Source organism: Anoplopoma fimbria, chromosome 8 (genome assembly GCF_027596085.1).
Source record: "Anoplopoma fimbria isolate UVic2021 breed Golden Eagle Sablefish chromosome 8, Afim_UVic_2022, whole genome shotgun sequence".
Taxonomy (NCBI): Eukaryota; Metazoa; Chordata; class Actinopteri; order Perciformes; family Anoplopomatidae; genus Anoplopoma; species Anoplopoma fimbria.
Window position 1 is genome coordinate 13,163,936 of NC_072456.1, and position 20,354 is coordinate 13,184,289.

Consider the following 20,354-nt stretch of genomic DNA (forward strand, 5'->3'; position numbering starts at 1 on the left):
AAGACACACCGGCCTTATCCTTTAAATGTAGAACGTTCTGACTCATTCTGCTTGTTTCCAGTTGAGGCTTTAACACAATGTGCTTGTGTCTGCAAATCCTGCCACGATTTTCCTTTTAGTGCTCACCGTTCCATCAATCCTAAAAAATATGGATCAGACACAACCTGTGGCAGACTCGATACGTTCTGAGCTAAAATCTTTCTGCATTTTGATGAATGTACTGCTGGTTGGTAAAGCCAGGTGCAAAACATCACAGGAAGATGGATGAAGCACTGGGATATACGATTACACAAAAGTCGTTTGAAAGTCTTCCAGCCTGTGAGAAAGATAGCAGTAATGTAAAGGTGCTGTGAGGGATAGACCATGTTTACATGCAGGCTGCATTTCTATCATCAGCTCCTTCATTACTACCAAAACCACATAACAACCCTGCATGTAAACACAGTCCCTGTCTGCATCTCATATGAGTCTCTCCATCGGTGGCGGCTGTGTGATGCTCCACATCTCCACCCGGGATCCCTCCTTCTCCTGCCGGCTGGGACTGTAGGTGCCATGGGTGGCGCGGCGATTTAACGCCACCACTAGGCTGACGGCGGTGAGAATGAGAACCAGCAGCAGGACGACGGACGCCAGACTGATGGACAGTAAGAGGTCAGAGGTCAAACCCTCAGAGGTCAACTGGAGGGAAAGAGGCAGAAACATTTTGTTTTAAAGAAGCACATTCACGTGACACATTGTTTATATCTGTCTCTCTCACACACACACACACACATACACACTCACACACACTTCTCCTCTCCTCACTGCTTTACACTACACCAGGCGCTCCACGCGAGCTGCCAAAGTGCTGATGGATGTGTTTCCCAGCTCAGCAGGTGGGTTGCGTCCACCAGCAGCCTCAAGTTGCCGCGGACTGAAACCTCCCTCCGTCTGCCGCCTCTCTCGCAGTTTGGCAACGGCCAGCGCCAGCCCCAGCATCACCACTATCGCCAAGCAAACCAGACACGGTGCCAGCACGGCCGCCACCCGCGAGCTGTGTGGAGCACGCTCCGTCTGTGGAGGATCAGACACACACAGGCAAGATGCTGCCTGATGATCCCATTAGCATGAACACCACCAGAAACTCACTCACACACCAAAAATAGCTCATACACCACTACCATGCATGCAAACACAGATTTCTGACCTTGCAAGTCAAAACCCCCGAATCAATCTCCCAGCGCAGCCAGTGAATGATTGTTCACGTTTATTAACCTGCAGCAGATGCACTTACATCAGTAGTTCTGGTTGGTGTGATAGTCGAGACACTCCGAGTGGCTGCTACAGGGTTACCAACAGCAACAACAGCTGTAAGTATCACTCCATTACACTTCAAATTTTGGCTGACACCGTCTTCATAACTAAAGCCTCGTACTGAGCTTGTCAGGTCACAGAAGACTATGAAAAAAAGAAATCTCAGAAGTCAGCAAACTTTACACTGAGCAATCAACATGGAAACATAATTCTTATAAAAATACCAACCATCCATATCCTGAGGCAAAAAATAACTTCTGCACTCATGCTCGACGCTGTAGACATTACACTTTCTTTCCCTTGCTACAGGCTTTGTTGACTCCTGGAAAGTGCTTACCTGTCACTGCAGCACAGTTGCCTGTCAGAGTGAGTGTGACACAAGCGAGCCGGAGCAGCCTGAAGCCAGGACCCGCCATCAGTCACCGACTGCCACACACACAGACGCGGAAATGTCTAACTAACCAGTCTCTAAGGTACAAGGTAAGGCCACCCTGAAGCCTCAGCTACACACACAGAGACAGCAGCACTGCTTCCCTGCTGTCAGCACTATGAACCTGCTCTGTGTGCGTTTGCGTGTGCGTGCGCGTGTGCGTGCGTTTGCGTGTGTGTGTGTGCGTGTGTGTGTGTGTGTGTGTGTGTGTGTGTGTGTGTGTGTGTGTGTGTGTGTGTGTGTGTGTGTGTGTGTGTGTGTGTGTGTGTGTGTGTGTGTGTGTGTGTGTGTGTGTGTGTGTGTAGGTGCCTGCCAGATAAGCTGCTCTCGTACGTTTCTGTGAAGCAGACCAAACTTCTGTGAATGCCACCAGCTCTCTGCTGAAACTGCACTTCGGCGCCAGATGCTGCTGTTTTCGCTGGCGAAGCACATTTCTCCCTCTCTGCTTCTCTCAAAGGATGGCCATAAAAACTGCTTCCCATTTCCTCCTCTTTCCTCACCATTAGGGCTACCTGTCCTTGCAAAGAACACACACACACACACACATACATACACACAGACGAAAAATAATAAAATAATCGCACAAAAACACGGGACGGAATAGAGGACAAAGGTTTACTAGAGAGGAGTGCAACTTCACGCTGACTAAATGGTCAAAAGGAACATGGCTTGCCCCCATTCACACACTGAGGCTGAGGTCAGGGCATTGAGCAGGCCAGTTCCTCCAGATCAAATTCTGAAAACTATTTCTTTAAAAAAGGGATAAGTTTCTCATTTTTCATGTGCGTCTTTAAACAAAATAGGGACAAAATAGGACAAAAGGATATTTCATTAGACAGTATGAACAGGAAGATTGATTACAGCAAGCAAAACGTGATTAAATGTTCATATAGGCAGATGTCTATTGTTTGAAGACAGACCTTTCCTTTAATAGAGAAATAGTTTTGATTGGCCTGCACAACGCCCTGACCTCAGCATCTGTAGATGAATGGGAGCCAACCATGTTTCTTTGGACCATGTAGTCCGTATGCATTTGCACCCCTCCCTCATAAACATGCGACCTCTCTTCCATCGTGTTTAGGATTTTTTTGTTTAATGTGATCCCATCCTTTAAAGGTGCGAGATAAGAGATTTTGAGCTTTATGATTGCCTCTCATCAGCTCTCAACATGGCGAGGCGGCAGTGCTGACGGAGCAGACCAGTGTTTACCTGAGGGGGAACTGGTATGCTGGGTGCTACGCTTCCACAACGAAGCTGTCGGGACGGCGTTATCAGCTGTAACGGCCATATGACAGCAGTGTAGAGCGGTGTCCGTGAGCTCACCAACTAGTCACGCTCACATGCACTAACGGCCCCGGCTATGTCAACAAAGCAACAATATCAAATAACAACACACATAGAGGAGCAGCAACTTCATTCTTTGCTCAGGTAGACATTACTCTTGCTATATCTTTACATTGCTTATAGTTGTTTGCTGCCATATTAATGCTCTGAATGTTAAATGCAGCTACTTTAATCTTCCTTTGTCATGTTAAATGGGAGAGAGCCTCCCATATACCGCCTGCCTACCCCAAACACTGAAAAATAACCTCAGACCAGCTGCACAATGCAGCGCTGTGCGTTTGCTCTGTGTTTGACTCGTTGTGTGTCTTCGGCTATTCTGGGATCTACTCACACCACATCTTGTTAAGAGAGATCAAGTGTCTATGTTTGGTGTCACGGCAACAACCTGACTTCGGCCTCCAATCCTTTTACTCACAAACACACAATGACACACAGTTAGGAAATCAATGAAAGGGTTTTGTACAGCATTTAACCTTCAACTGAGGTGAGTCGTCAAGGAGAAAATGGAGGTAAGAAATTGGAAATGGAAGCAAAATGTGTAGGAAGGAAGATGAAAAGAGGACAGAAGACAGACAAAGGCTGATAAGATTTTTTTTTTATTTGACAACAACAAAGACAGAGACTGGACTTAAACCGAGACAAGACATGAGGACAGAATATGATGAAAGACAGACAGACAAACAAGAAGTAAATGTCAAACATGATATCAGCACTATGAGACTAAAAGACACTCACAAGTCCATGAGGAACAGAGATTTATAGTGTTATGAAATGTTGACCACAACAGCATGGTGAATGTTGATAGGTACTATTCAAGCAGAGCCGCAGAGAATTTTAGGCTTTAAATATCTTTGCCTCAGTCAGGAAGGTTTAGAGACGGAAACTTCTTCTTCTTTGGGTACAAAACAGCAAACAGCAGTGAGTCAGTCAGTCACCACAGTGCTCTGAATGCACATCAAGAACAAAGTCAGACATCTTGTCGTCTTCTAGCCCCGCTAGGTGCTTTTGTAACTACAACACTGTTTTTGATAGTTCACACATTCATCCGTGCAGAGTCCCCAAAATCCAGTTCAGACAAGACTGACAGGATATACTCAATGAGAAACATTATAAATAAAACATATTCCATAATGTTCTTCACTGCTTCTGAAAGTGCTTTGTTGAATGTAGACTACCCTTCCCTTTAATGCCACAGTCAATAATACTGCATTGTTTATTTGATTGATCAATTAGTAAATTAACTGCCAACATGTTTAATAATAGATTCATCTTTGAAGTGAGTTAAGATGCATTTCCCTGATTTCAAATCATTACAATTTTTACATTTTATTTTAGTTTTGGACTATCCAAAACAAGCAGTCTGAGTGTGTTACTTTAGTTTTTAAATGATAAGTCAAATAATCAAGACAATAATAAACAGATGAACACGATCTTTAGTTGCAGCCATAAAGTGTTATTTGTGTGTGTTGGTTTTGCAAGAGACTATTGCATCTGTGATTTATAGCTACTTAAATATGTAAATTAAATTGAGTAATATAGTAAATTACTACACTAAATAAGGTGCTTCTGATGACTAAAGTATCATTTTAAGGCACAGAAACAGCTCTGTGGTGCCATTAACCTTGTCAGACTAGAAAAAAACCTTAATGTGTGCAGTGTGCTCTTATGGCACACGAGGTGGAGCACTTGTCCCACAACCACAAGGTTGGTGGTTCGAACCCCTCTACAGTCAACATGCCGAGGTGTCCTTGAGCAAGACACCTAACCCCAAGTTGCTCCCCTGGGGCTTCTTAGCAGCCCACTGCTCCTCCGGGATGGGTTAAATGCAGAGAATTGTAATTTCCCCATTGTGGGACTAATAAAGGATTGATTATTATTATTAAATACCTGCCGATCCCCTGTGCTTTTATCGGAAACCACTGGCCATTCTCATTTTCTACGATCAATCAATCACCCAAACACATTCAACAACAATCTTGCAAACCCTATTCTGCACCCACTTTGTCTCAGTCCCAAAGACAAGTGCAGAGACACACGCACCTGCACACACACACACACACACACACACACACACACACACACACACACACACACACACACTCAGTCATTGCCTCCCCAGTCCACCTCCGGCTCGTCGTCCAGCCTGAGGATGAGGTAAGAGAGCAGCTGGAAGAGGTTCTGCCACAGCAGCACAGCCACATAAAAGTAAATGTCGCTTACGTCCGTCTGGCACGTGTCTCCAGCGTAGCTCATGTCGCACACGCACACAAACTTGTTGATGAGGTTGCGGCAGTAGCCTCCGTTCAGACAGGGGTTGGACTTGCACTCGTCCACCTCCTGCTCACACCTACAGACACAGAGTCACAGTCCAGTCAGGGACACTCATATCAAGGAAGTTACCACTTATAGCAAATAGTTATACAGTTCTTATATGATATTAAAATTCTGAAGAAGAAAAGGCTCTGCTCTTTGAGGGAGCTCTCAAAGAATCCGAGCTCTGCTGGGAGAACTTCCCGCCTTAAGAAACACACATAGATCTTTGTTATGTCAAGCTTGCAAAATACATTTCACATAAGGAGGAGGTTGGGATGGTAAAGTAGGCTTTTGCAGCATACATTGGCATGATTATAATAGCAGAGTAGAAGTGAGGAATGTCAGGACACGTTTGCCACGCTGTGCACCATGAATATGATTGGACGTTATATTTCAGCTGATAGCCACACAGCTTGTGAATGAGTCAGTGTTTGTGGAGCATGAATGGAGCAGCTGATTCCAATCACCTAATGCAAGTGTTCTGCACAAACTGATGCTATGCTGTGTAGATAAATACGTCGTAGTATCTCAGTCTGCTCTGAACACATTTGACTTTTTTACAGGTAGGCCTTTCAATTAACAATATTAATATTGTTTTCTTTCCTACCGGTGTCCAGTGAAGCCAGGCAAACAGTCACAGGACAGCTCCCGGTCGGTGCAGTTGCCTCCATTGAAGCAGGTGTAGTTTCTGGTGTCATCGCCGCACACGGAAACAGGCAGCTTAGGCCGTCTGGTTACAGGAGACAGGCAGACCATGTAAGAGGGTTAATACGTGTGTTGTTTGTGTTTTATTTAAAGCCGTGGTATCAGAGGTATTGAGGCGTTCAGCAGGTCATGTTCAGCAGAGTTTGACGTCTTCACGTCTGCCGGAAACAGAAGGATCAGCCAAGCAGGAGCAGTGTTCAGCTTTCTGCAGCTCCCCACAGGGGAGACAAAGAGGCTTAGGAGAGGACTAGGTTCATAACAATAAAGTCCTCTGACCCCTATTCACCAAATCATATGTACAGGAATGAAAAAGCCAATCATTTGTGTTTGGCCTCTTTAACCTTCTGTGTGCCTGAAGGACAGCAGCTCTGTTCCAAAATGTTATTTATCTGTTGTCAATTCATCCATCAATGGTTACAAAACATTGTATTTTTTACTTTGGAAAGCGAGAATTTTTGTAAAGGAAGTTTTAATTTAGAGGAATTATTTTGAACTACAGCTGTCACTCATTTGAAACACTTGGTATCCCATTTAAAGACATACGATGTCACAGGCAGTGTTAATATTAGCTTTGCTTGGCATTTTGTTGCACACAGCCGAACAAAAGAACAGGAGACATCGTACATGACATTTGAGAGATGAATATCTAACAGGAAACAAATAGCTAACACCTGAGAAATAGAGAAAAAAAAAGAAAACTTACACCTTTTTGACAACAATGTACCACGGAATTTCTTCAATGCGTTCACTGGAGAGAAACAGAAAAAAAAACGGGGAAAGGGGGTAGAAAGAGACACAAACAAGAGACACAAACAAAAAGAAGTCATTTTGATGAAAACTTTAGAGCGTAGATGTTCCCAGTAAAAGGTGATGTGCAGCTTGTCTTAGCGAGACACTTGCAAAGGTTTTTCCTTGTGCAAAAGAGGCCAAATGCAAGCGGCTGTGTGTTTACAGGATAAATGCTCCGAGGCGTTCCCCTGCTGGTTCTCCGAGGCAAACGGTAGATGACAGGGGAAAGAAACTGGCGCTGAACCAGAGAGGTTTGTGTAGTGAGACACCACAGCAGACTGAGGCCTTTTCTGACACTAGAATAGAAATGCAGCATCTGAGACCCAGCAGGCTCGGTTGAAATTCTGAACAGAGGCAGCGATGTGGAGACATTTATACTGAAGGATTTTGTTTGTGTTGTAGTGCGGTCCCTTGTTTGTACAAATTGGAGCATTTATTTGTGTATTTTGTGTTGACTAACTAACTAAGCTCCCAAAAACTGTTAATAGAAGAGAAAAGTTTTCTTCAGAGCATTCAATATTTATCTGTCTATGTTTCACACAAGCCTTTGTCAATCACCAGAAAGGGACTACGCTGTTTTTATTCTATTATACTAGCTCTATTCTGGACTTACTTGCAAATGAGTCCAGTGTAGTTCTCAGGGCAGAGGCAGGCATACCTGTCTGGACCATGCAGACATGTGCCTCCGTGGGCACACAGGTGATTCTCACACATATCCACCTCCTCGTCGCAGTCATCACCTGCGTAGCCAGTGTCACAGGTGCACTTGTAGGTCAGCCCGTTCACGCTGCAGTTGCCGTGAGCGCAGGGACTGGAAGCGCAGGTGTCGGTGAAGAAGCTGCAGTGTCTCCCGGCCCAGCCTGCGGCACAGCTGCAGTTGTAGGTGTTGAAGAGGTCCTGGCACTCCCCTCCGTTCATGCAGGGGTTGGGCTCGCACACGGGCCCCCCGCTGCAGCCGAGGAGCGGCGGCTGCTGTGATGTCTGGATGAACTGCTCCTCCTGCAGGCGTGGGAGGTTCACATCAGAGGAGCTGAAGTAAGGCAGGGCAATGCCACCTAGCTCTACTGTGCCCAGGCACCCGACCAGGGACCACCCAGCTTCAGGGGCCAGGCCCCCTAAGAAGATGTCCAACCCCTGCCTGAGGAAGTTCAGGTTGCCTCCTTGGCTCCTGGAGGTGCTGGCCTCCTCTATTTCTTCATCCAACACCAGAGTCCAGCGGGAGGTCTGTGCCCATGGCGCTGCCATGAACAGGTGGACGCTGTGCCACTCACCATCACTAACACTCGTCCTGCTGCTGAGACTGACCGTAGACACAACCTGCTCTCCCTCCTCCTCCTCCATGTCGCCTCCAGAGGGACTCTGAAGCTCCATGAAGAGGAAACCACCCTGGACGGAGAGTGTAAAGAATGCTGAATCCTTCTCTGCATGAATTATAGCTGTGTTACGCTTTCGTGTGCGTAGGTTGAGGGAGAGGTTAGTTAGATTGCGGGATATGTGGCCGTTTCCCCGGTAGGACAACACAGTGCTGTTATTCAGGAAGGTTGCATTGGAGTAGCCTAGGAGATTAGAGAGAATATATGTCAAGTATATTTGTTTATACATTTAAACACTCACTTTGTTGCTCCATTAAAACTCCTTTGTTGGCTACTAGTTTTGATTAGGCTTTATGCATTACTATACTATATACTATAAGGGCATTAGGCAAGAGCAATGATTTCTGATGTAAAATAAACATGAGGTATTTTTACAGCATGGCATTTAGCTGTTTTATAACACTACAATCTATTTAGGCAACAGGTGGGGTCATCTGTCAGAAATATCCGTAACTGTACATGTCTGGTTTACAAGACAGACCCAGCAAATCATCACTAATCCCAGCAAAAATAGGTATAAGCTGGCCTCAGGCAATCCGTCTTTACGGAGCACAAAGAATATACTGTGTGGGCAGATTGAGGCCAGTAGGCCTATGTAATCAAGCATGTTGTATCATTCGGTTACATAGTGGCCAATTATGTCCGGAATGACCAAATCCGCAAGCAAGGTCAAAGATTAGGTAACATAGCCTACATTTAATGTAAGTCTTAGCGGTAAATAGCTCCGTTTCTGGGTTTAAGAGCTTTTATGTAACCAAGAAATTATGTCAAGTAGAACAAGGCAACAAACTTTACCACGATGGTAGCCAATTTCTGCCACTTTGATGAAAAACAATATTTTAAGTCATTATAATAAGGAAGTATCTCAAAATAATGACCTTGTATCTCAAAATGATGAGAAATGTTCTTATCATTTTGTGATACTTAGTCAAAATATTAAGTAAAAAGTTTATATCTCATTCTTATGAGACACTAAATGCAATTCTGAGACCCTAGCTCATTATTTTGAGATAATAAATCATTATAACGATACAACATGGACGCTCAAACACCTCTGCTTATAACTGTTGAAATTGTGGACACCACTTACATTCGTATCCCTGGTTCAGCATCCTGCACTCTGAGTCTGGGGGGCAAGTTGACAGCTCGCACCACCTGACCTCTTCACAGCGCTGCCCTGCTGTCCTGGGAGGGCAGGTGCAGGTGAAGTCATCCCACATGGAGTAACACATCCCACCGTTTAGACAAGGGTTGGTCTGAGGATGAAGCATTGACACAGGGGATTACTTTTACTAAATCATTTCAGATTTTCTTGCACTAAATATGAGATGTAACTATGGTGTATGTGAATGCTTTCATGGTCATGAGGGAGGTCTCAATTTAAGCAGGATTTTAGGTTTTAATCCATTCTGTACCTCCTAAACCAGCTCACACTAAAGAGTGATACTGACGTTAAAGACTGAAAATACAGTTAACAAAATTCAAAGAAAGGAAATCAAAGCTTTTCACTCACACCACAGGCATTGTCCCCTGAACATCCAGCAGTCACATTTTCCAGGAGCTCCAGAGGATAAGATCTCACTGAGGTGTCCAACCCGAAGAACTGCAGCCGCCTGTCGTTGATCCTCAGGTCCTGGATACAGCCTTTAAAATATCCACCAAACACTGAAGTTGTCCAACTGTCCAACAGACCTCCCACATAGACAGTATGTCCAGCTTGGACATTGACTGTCCTGACTTCCACATCACTCTGTTTCTGAGCTGCTACATACAGAGACATACGATGCTCCGCCACCTCTACACTCACAAAGTGGACTTCCCCGTCATTAATGGCACTCTCTGCCTTCAGACTCATAAAGTGATTCAGCTGAACTGTGACCTTGCCGTCCTCCAGCCACATGCGCAGGTACTGGCTGCTGCTGTTGGCGAGCGCCAGGAGGAGTCCGTGTGGCCTCCGTGTACGCAGGAAGAGGGAGATGGAGAAGTTGTCATCCAGATCTTCCGTGACAGTGAACGCTGCGTAACTGTGAGAGTCCTCGTTCCCAAAGCGTGCGGTCACGTGTTCTGCAAAAAGGGGAAAATGTGAATAAGATGAAACAAGAAATGTTTCAGGTTAATGATGAGAGAAAAGTGACTTGGCTGGGCGTCAACATCGAGAAAACAAATATTTTCAACGTGGCCAGCATGCATGTTCAAGGTTTTTTTTTTTAAATCGAGAATATGATTTATTTGCAGTCTTCTGAGTGAAAAGAGTATAAGAAAAAAGATAGCATTCAACCAAAGACAAAAAGAGAACTGGGGTGCATGTAACATAACAAAAATAGCTTACACTCACAAATCTATGAGACTAAAATGAATACTACTCAGCAAAGTTAAAATAACTTACTATACTATACTATATAGACTACACTAGAATAGACTCACATATTAACCATTAAAAGAGCATTATGATAGCCCTGTGTGTTTTCAGAACTAACTGCCTGGAGCAACAGACACTGAAGCAAGTTTTTTTGAGTTCCCTGGAAATATGAGCAACAGAAGCGGAAAATTTTAGCAGCCACCAGCCCTCATGTTCTGTATGTTCTGTGTCACCTGTCAGCACTTTTCACTGTGTCACCTTAAAACAGGCAGAACATTGAGTACACACAAAGCTAAAGCAGAGAGGACTTACAGTGTATGACAGGTCATATAAAAACCTTATGGAAGCGTGTGTGGATATTTTCACAACATTTAAATTACAACTTTTCTATTAATCTTTTGATTACAGTATTCAACTGTTTACTCTTTCTTTGCATGTTCTCTGTAATTCCAAAATAGAATCCCTTGCATCCCTAATCCAGTACGTCAGATAAGAGGATCTCATGCCTCCGTCCTTTACTTTGGCTTTTGACTGGCCTCATCTCAACCCCCTTATCTTCTGTTCAAATGATGTTACCCACTTAATAAATTTGGTGAGAATGACCTGGTACCCTTTAATGAAAACTCTATTAATCAGGATCTCATAAAGTCCCAATTTCTGCATTTAATGATGTTCGATCTTGAACTTTTCCTTACATTATCCGTCTGAGTGAAAACAAAATCTAGCAAAAAAACAAACTCTTCTCCCATTTTATTACAATAACATTGTGTGTTGCTTTTTGTCTGTCCACCTGTTGAAGGCTATTATTTCACAGCTGTGAACATACCCTCCTCACAGTCCTGCCCCTCATAAGGCCTCGGGCATCGGCACTGGTAGCTCTGCCACAGGTTGACACACTGTCCTCTGTTTTGGCAAGGCACGTCCAGGCAGCGGTCCCTGTGGCTGCAGCCAGGAGACACATTAACAGCTGAGTCGCTCAGCCAATCCTCGAGGACGACGAGCTGCCAGTCCACAAACACATCCCGCATGCAGCCAATAAAAGCTGGAAGCAGAGAGTCCTCACTGGAGTCCTGAAGCACCCCTCCAATGAAAGTGTCCTGAGGAGGTGACACCAGCCTGGCCAGGGTGCTTTGGACTTGGGCCACCTTGTGGCACCCCTGGCTCCCACAGCTCCCAGCATCATCCAAGAGTGTCAGACTGAGCATCCCGCTTCTGAGCACAGCCTTCACAGAATGCCACTCTCCATCTGTGACATTGGGTTGAAGCTCCAGGACCTGGTGTTGGCTTTCTGCCTCAGACCCAGCAGAGGCCTCCTTCCTCAGTGAGAGACGAAGCTGCCCCTCGTCCAGCTCCAGGCTCAGCAGCAGCCCCAAGCTGTTCCGCTGGAACAACAACGCCGTGGGCAGAATCGTCTTGAAGCTGAGGGTGATGTTGCAGGACTCCGCGGTATCCACCAGGGGACTCTGCAGCAGCAGGTAGCCTCTGCGTTCAAAGGAGAAGGTGGTGGGGGTCTGACATAGGGGTCCAGTGTGCCCAGGCGGGCAGGAACAGGTGTATCCCTGAGTCCCATCCAACAGGAAAGGAGAGCAGGAGCCTTGGTTCTGGCATTCATGTCCCTCACAGCCCACTAGCCTCACATCACAGTTTACACCTCCGTAGAGGACACCATCATGACTATGTTTGAGGCAGTGGCAAATATAGCCTTCAACATGGCTCTCACACCTGCCCCCATTCTGGCAGGGAATGGGATCACACTGGTTTATCACCTCCTGGCAGAGGGAACCTGTCAGCAGAAAAATATAAAGTCACATCAAGCTTGTGTTTCTGCAGAAAGAGAAGAAACAAACACTCTTGAACTCTGTTACTGCTGCCTTTTAGCACTGATGTACCGGGGCCGGATTTTAATTATTCTGCTCAGTGAGGAGAGAATTATTGTCATTATTTCTTGTTCAGTGGTTTTGTAAGCAATAGATTTCCCTAATGCGCGTTTACTACAAAAGAATCACATTCATACACTTGTACAAGGTCATTTTACTACAGTGCTTTTTTCTCCCCTTTTCTTCCAAATTTTGCCAACGCATGATATGTATATATCATGGTTCCTGTTTTCAAATTTCTTTGGCGCCTTGGATACACCTGCCAAGTCAAGTCAGCGCCATCTGTTGCCAAACTGTCAGGGGAATTAACCCCAGTTACTATACCTCCATATCCATATCCTTATCCTTACAACATTGTTTGTCTGCTTGTTTGTGTTTGTCTCCATAAATCTTTTTATGTTTTTGTGGCTATCAGCGGTACAATTTTGTACAGTAGACAGATTATTAGATTCAAAAGCTCAAAAAAATGCAATGAGTTGGCACATATGGAGCAACAACTATAAGTTCTATAGTACAACACAGCATACAGTAGAAAAATACAGTAACAACAGGTGTATTTGTTTTATAGTTGTAAAAGAAAAGACTTAAGAATGAAATAACTATTACGTAATGAAATCCTGAATATCTATTTATAAAGAAACCTCTTCTGATGTTACCTGTTCCAAGCAATAAAATCCCCCAAATCCATGGTGCGGGTGTCCACATCATGCCGTCACTTTTTCCCCCAGGATAGCCTCAAACTTGTCTAACTGCACCATATTGGTTTGTGTTTGTACATGCCATCCCACTGGCAGTCTGCTCTGTTTCTACTTCTCTACAACAATGTAGGGGCTGAGTGGCTCCAGTCAGGAGACCAGCAAAGCCAGATCCTGGGGATTAAACTAATGCTATTTAGCCACCTTACTGAGTCAATGCCACAGCTTCTGGCAGAGAGTCAATTTTTAGAACACAACTCTCAGCAGCCTACAGCTCACAGTCTTACCTCATTGTTAAATCAAGTCTTGTGAAAGAAGAAAAAACAGGATTTTCTGATTTTGCAACTGATGTCAAATTTGATGCAACATCCCTGCAACAATGCAAAGCTTCTCTGGGCATCAATGCACCAACCATATACTCTGAATATGTCAATGTCATTATATGGAGTATTATCAATTGTAAACAGCATTACAACTACTACACAGAGGTGTGTGACTATAATTTTTTATCTCCTAAAAAATGTTTTTATATTTATATTAAGTCACAAATTACACCTGTAGTGGTTTATTTGAGCTTGGGTGCAGTTAAGCAACATTGCACTTTTCACTAGTATTATTTCTGCAGAGAGAATCATGCAAACGCTCGTGTGTGCGCATGTGTCTGAGCGTCTGTGAGTGAGTGTTCTCCTCGGTGTCGGGCCACGGCTTGTCTCGCATAATGTTGCAGCAATCTGCATAATATTTTGGGGGCCCAGTTATGGCTGCAAGCTAAAGGCAGAGATATTGAGTGCACCCTTCTAGTTCTGAATTATTTCTGTAAAAACATGCACGTAATATAAAGAGTACTCTTTTGTCATATATTTTGAGTAATAGCAAAACATTCCCATTTCTATTATAACATTTCACCCTGCTGTTGCTCCAATCAGAAACTCCTCATTCCCCTGATCAGACATCTGACGGCACACACTGTGAGTTCTGTGTAAGACATAATTAATTCAGTTAGGTTCATCAGAGTAGATTACCAGTAGATCCTAGAGGACAGCTGCAGATGAAACCTGCAGCTTGCTGCTGGTCATAGTGTTCAGGAAGCAGAGGCTCGCTGCCATACAGAGCCTGCCACGACCTCTCAATGCAGCGGCCTCCATGCATGCAGGGTTGGCTGCCACATTCATTGATGTCAATATCACAATGACGCCCCTCAAACCCTGGAATGAGGAAGTCGGATAATTTTTCTGATGGGAATAATACATACGATTGACAACACATGACATCCTACTGTATGTTGAGTAAAAAAAGAGTCAGAATTTTAGTTTGTATGCAGCTTCATGGAGTTGTTATCTTGATAATGGCTGGTGTCCACCGTTGTTTTCAGTATACATCTGTCTGCTCACTCATTCACTAGCTCTTCATTTCTCATCTCTTACTCTAACCTCCAACTGTTTCTCTTACCTAACTACCCAGTCACTCTAGACCTTTAGAAAAAATCTCCTTAAAAACGTATAAATCTGTAACTCAGAAATAGAATCTTTTCCCTGTTAACTGAGTGAGAAAGAGCTTCATGTACCTGGCCAGCATTCACAGCTGTAGTTACCCTGGTTGTCCTTGCAGATGGCGCTGTTGAAGCAGGGATCGGAGAGGCATGGTGGTAGAGGTGTCTCACAGAGTCTGCCAGTGAAGGCTGTGTGAGAGCAGTCACATCTGTAGCTGAGACATTCACATTCGGGAGAATATTTACCGTATTTCCTCAAGTCTGTGTTGACCAGGTTCAAAATCTTTTTATGGAACATTTTGCTTTAATAAACTTCACAAAAGCTACAATTTCTTATTTCCAACCACTGTCTGAGCCACTTACTTATTCTCCTCATCTACGCACAGAGCCCCATTTTGGCATGGCTGCTCTTGGCACTCGTCAATGCTGATTTCGCATCGGTGTCCTTGGAAACCGGGCAGGCAGGTGCAAGAGAAGCTACCGGCGTGGTCATGGCAACTGCCGCCATTGAGACATGGCTGTGATTGACACTCATCAATCTGGACCTCACAAGTGTCCCCTGTGAACATCAAAGCAGTTCAGATGTCAGAGGCCGAGTGGGCCCGCTACATAGACTGAGGGCAGGGGGCAAAAATGAGCAAAGCTTTCATGTGTACTGGCTGTGATCATGAGTGGATTGCTCACAGCAAGGCTTCTGCAGCTGTTCGCAATTTTAAAAATAGTGCATTGTATACAATATATGTTCGAATGCATCCCTGAAAAAAAAAAAATCCTATCATCTTTGTGCAATGCAGGAGAAAGATGATGTGAATGAAACTAACTAGACACAATTTAGACTGCTAAAATGCACCAAATGAACAATTAGATGGGTGACAATTGAGTCACTAAATCTATTTTGCCTGTGTCGTAATGCTATCAGGCTCCTTTCAGCAGATTGATTCATTGGGGTTAAGTTAATCTTTTAATTATCAAAATGGGTAGATTTTTTGATATTGTAAACATAAAAGAATATAAAATATAGATAAGACCCGGGAAACAAGAGTCTACACTTATGTTAGTAGCTCTTTAGCAACATGGAGGACTTACAGTATGTGTAACCCCATTCAACATTTCATACATTTGATGAAATTCAACCAAAACAGATGTTTGACATTTACACATGTAAGCACTGTCATTTTCTCTATTAATCTAAAATGGCTAGGAATCCTTGTCATAAAGCCCTTTGTTTTTTTAGCATTAACATTATGTGGTCTCACTCTTGATCTAAGGAGACCTAGCACCGTTATTTCCACTCACCAGTGAACCCAGGAGAACACAGACAGGAGAACCTGCCCACTCTGTCCACACATGTGGCTCCGTTCCTGCAGGGCTGTGAAACACACTCATTCACATCTATCTGACAGTGAGCCCCCTGGAACCCCGGCACACAGAAGCACGCGTAGCCGTCCCCGCGGATTCTGCATATCGCCCTGTTTTGACACGGGTTTGGAGAGCACCGGTCCACCGGTGAAGGCAGCCGGTCAGGAGATGCACCTGTGAACAGATCACATTTAAGATATTGATATCACAGAAAACCATTGCTCTCTGCTGCTTCTCATATTGATTAATTTAGTCTTGAAGCACTTAAAGTACATTATTGACCTATGATAAAATGCACTCTACTGTATAACATCAGGTTGTTTGTATTTTACTGTAAAAATGACTAAATTGTTAAACATTAGATTAGGAAAGTTGCTGCCTTTCTGTTTAGCTTTGAAAAAACAATCCAGCAGCTGTCAGTACAATGACTATAAATGTAAGAGCCTCTCAAGGCTCTCAAGAATTGTAGGCTGACTGCCATGGTAACCAATTTCACTGTTTGGCTTCAGTGTTTAATCTATTTCCATGGTGACCGAAGATTTGAAGCATTCACTTCTTTACACTTAATGGTGTGTTTTGATCAGCAGGACATTAAAGCAACGCTGGTCTGGGTTTAGGTCTCATTTCTATCAATGCATGCTATACATAGTAATTAGAGGATCAGCACTTGATCTTCCCCAGTGACAACAATGAATCGCAATTATTCTCACTCTTTGAATGACTTAATCATGTGTGTCCTAAAAATAGTGTTTTTCGTTATTTTTATTTTTATTGATATTATGATGATCATAAAATGTATCACAAATTCAAAAAATAATAATAATAATAATATTGCATTTCAAGAATTCTAATCTCATCATAGACAGAGCACTACAGGACCTTGTCTTTCATTTTTAAACAAAAAGAAAGAGACTAAGTGCACTAATTAAACAGAATCCGCCCACGAGATCGGAACTTTAAATTTGAGTTCACAACTTCACTGTAAATGTAAACTCCATCAGACTTCCCTTGCAAAAGTGGATTTTTTGTTTGTTAATAATAAGCTGTATTAAACACCTGAAAATGTTGATTTCTAGGAATAGTGCTATTATTATGTTATAAATTGGATATTTAAGGAAGTTATGGGAGCACGAATTGTAGGATGGTATTTTCTATGATCTTGGTTCATTTCTCAAAACTTAAAAAGACATCTGCATTTTAAGAATAGTTCTGGGAAATAACCTAAACTTCTAAAACCTCTTAAACATCAATAATATAGAAAATATATTAATAATTCTGCATTTTGGTGTTCTAACACTTTTTTTATACTTACACAGAGAAAAATATTTAAACTCATGATGTCATTTTTCATGGTTGCATTATTACATTTGATTGACATATTCTAGATAACTTGAGTATATTGATTTGAGCAATGTGAGGCGGCACATCATCATTTTATAAAGATGTACCCACGCGTTGGTCAATGAAAAACCTGAAGGGTTAAACAGTGTGACTGTGACCTGAAAACCAAACTTCTTGAGAACCTAAATCCGATAACGATGCATTGCTTATTGTCATGCTTCCCTTGACACATGCCCCCTACAGCTGTTTCATATGCAAGAAAGCAGCAAAGACAAATAGCTACCATGAGGCATCTCAAAATTGCCATACTCCAGGCAGAACAAATAGGACCAGCTCCGAGACAGCCATCCTCATAATTTATGGAATGTGCATAAGGGGCCACAGATGCATGATGCCACAAAAAGGCAGCCTGAAATCAACTGGAAAAGTGTTGCCTCTGCTAGATGACAATCAGACAGACCCACATTGAAAGTGTGTTTTTGCATGATGGGTGCAAGAAAGCATCAACATAATTATGCCGCTGGGGTCACACATGTAGCCGCACTGATATGAAAAGAGATATTCCAATAATATTCTTCACAGATGATAATGGCGCACAGTAATCAACCCTCAAGAGCACAATCAGGCTGAGTGCAGACTATAAAGAAGTAAAAGAGTGCAATTATACTTGGTGCTCCATCTCCACCAACTCAGGCACCAATCTTCTGTCATTGGTGGAGGTCAATCAATTGCACAGACAGTTGGCAGGGTTCTCCAGGAGCAGCTTATGCATGTCTAGACTTGGACTTGGAGGTATGGGCCGAATGTCCCAGGGGGTGTGATGGAGGCAATGTGTATCAGTGGTGATGCTCTGACCATATGCCTATATTAGCTCTCATTACAACAAGGATGAGCCAGTAAATTCAGACCAGATTAGAGGCATGTTGCTGCAGTGTATGGTATATGTGTTATGTCTACAAAAACATAGACTCTTATAACCACGAGGAAATAAAAGGGTATCCATGTATATTTTAGGAAACCACGACAGGTGGTGTCTGAAGTAAGATTTGCTCTTTACTGCATCCAGTGGTCTTCAGTATTCCCCTGAGGCAGAGTTCAGAGGATTCAGAGCCTGGCCTGTTGCCTGTTTGAGAAAAAGCCCAGCCAACCACAAATCCCCTCCCACAGCATGTAAGGCTTTTTTCATATGCAAATTACTTCTAAGGGGTCTTTGTTTGGTCCTATCTGGGGGCCCTCGAATGGCACATGTGGGCCACCTGACAGATGCATGTTGCCTGTGTATCTGTCTGTCTGTTTGTTTCAGTGGCGATAAGAAGACATGTTATTGTTGAGTGTTTTGTAGAGCCACAGAGACATATAGCGCCCTCCCCCCTTTAGTCCGATAACTTATCCACACACTCCCAAACCCCCAGTCCTCACACCCCCTCATCGGTCACTACGCTGCCTGCCATTGTTGGATTTCTTTCTGTCTATAGATTTTATGCAAAGATTACCATAGGCAAAGATGTCAACTCTCACAGTCTTAATTGATATTCCAAGCATGGACTGTTGAAATGCAAGCCGATTCTTAGACTCAGATTCAAAACACAGAAGCTGGTATCAATTTGTACACTGCTTTATTTAATTTTAAGGTTTAAGGAAACTTTTGCAAGAAAGTGTTAGTAAAACAAAACGTTTTGAATTAGTGTTGTTGCCTACTAGCAGGCATGGGAGAACGCATCCTCTGGGGAAATGAGAGGATGCAATACCAACTCAGTCTAGTTCTGCAGGTGTTCAAATGCAAAAAGCCCTATGAATCTACTTCTACACATAACATAAAGCGTCACATCAAACCAACAGCTGAAACTCAACTCACAGCCAGGGGAGAAGAAGCAGTCACTTACCACTAATCACAAACAGTGATGAGATGAGAATGGCGCATGCAAGTAATTCAAAATTATGATAGCGAATTAAATCCATAATCGTCACAGGAAATCATCCTGATCGTTGTGTTGAAGTCTTGTCATACACGGATCTCTCTGCTTCTGCCTGCTGCGACTCATCTGCTGTCAACTCCAGATCCACTTGATGCACACTTCTCTTCTTGATGGAATAATCATTGAGAAAAAAAAAGAGCACAGCGTTGAACAGGCTACACACACCCTCCCGGGCAGAGCCGGCCAGTGACGAACTACATGGGAGGGAGTTACATGAAGGATAGCTGATGTTTAGGAATACACTTTAAACGTTACATAAATAGGTTTAGATACTTATTAAGAGTACCCAAATACTATAATTTACTTTTAGGCTACATTTGACTTGAAGTAGCTGAATGTATAGGTTCTTCAGATACAGCACGTGTGTTCTAGCAAAACAAAAACAAACAAAAACATCTAACCGACTTCAAATTAAATATCACGATGTGATATATATTAATATTGATATCAATTTCAATTGGCCCCAATGATGAATTAGCTCCATCGTAGAGAGTCTGAACACGAAATAAAATGGGAATGATTTATTAAAAATAATGATACATTTTTTGAACAGATGATTAAAAGGAATGATTGATTTAAAGGGTGTAAGATAATGTAGCCCTCGTTCGTGTTCAACGGGACATTGTCCTGTAAATATAGTACATTATGATCTCATCCATAGGACTTCACTAGCAGCTACACAGCGAAAAAATAATAAAATATAAAAAATATAAAATATAAAATATGAAAATATAAAATATAGAATATAGAATATAAAATATAAAATATAGAATATAAAATATAAAATATAAAATATAAAATAATATAATAAAAAATAAAATATATATTTTGTGTTTGATTGATTAATTGATTAATCGTTTAAGTAATTTGTGTATTTTTTGTGCCTCTTTTCTGCTCCATCTATGAACGAGGCATACAGGTGTCCCTCCTGTTGATAAACTCTGGGCGTTTCCATGGCAACGCGACCAGGAAGTTGAACCTCAGGGGAGACTGGACGACGGAGACGGTTTC

General features: G+C 43.0%; 1 protein-coding gene across 1 annotated transcript; it reads right to left on the reverse strand.

Moving 5' to 3' along the window:
• Nucleotides 1–459: 459 nt before the first annotated feature.
• crb1 (crumbs cell polarity complex component 1) lies at nt 460–20,298 on the reverse strand. The gene is given in 14 exon segments (XM_054602960.1): nt 460–678; nt 5,288–5,414; nt 5,988–6,110; nt 6,789–6,833; nt 7,488–8,430; nt 9,338–9,503; nt 9,761–10,311; nt 11,433–12,389; nt 14,201–14,383; nt 14,743–14,882; nt 15,031–15,226; nt 15,964–16,200; nt 19,251–19,537; nt 20,261–20,298. Coding segments are annotated over 14 exon segments (4,212 nt in total).
• Nucleotides 20,299–20,354: the final 56 nt, after the last annotated feature.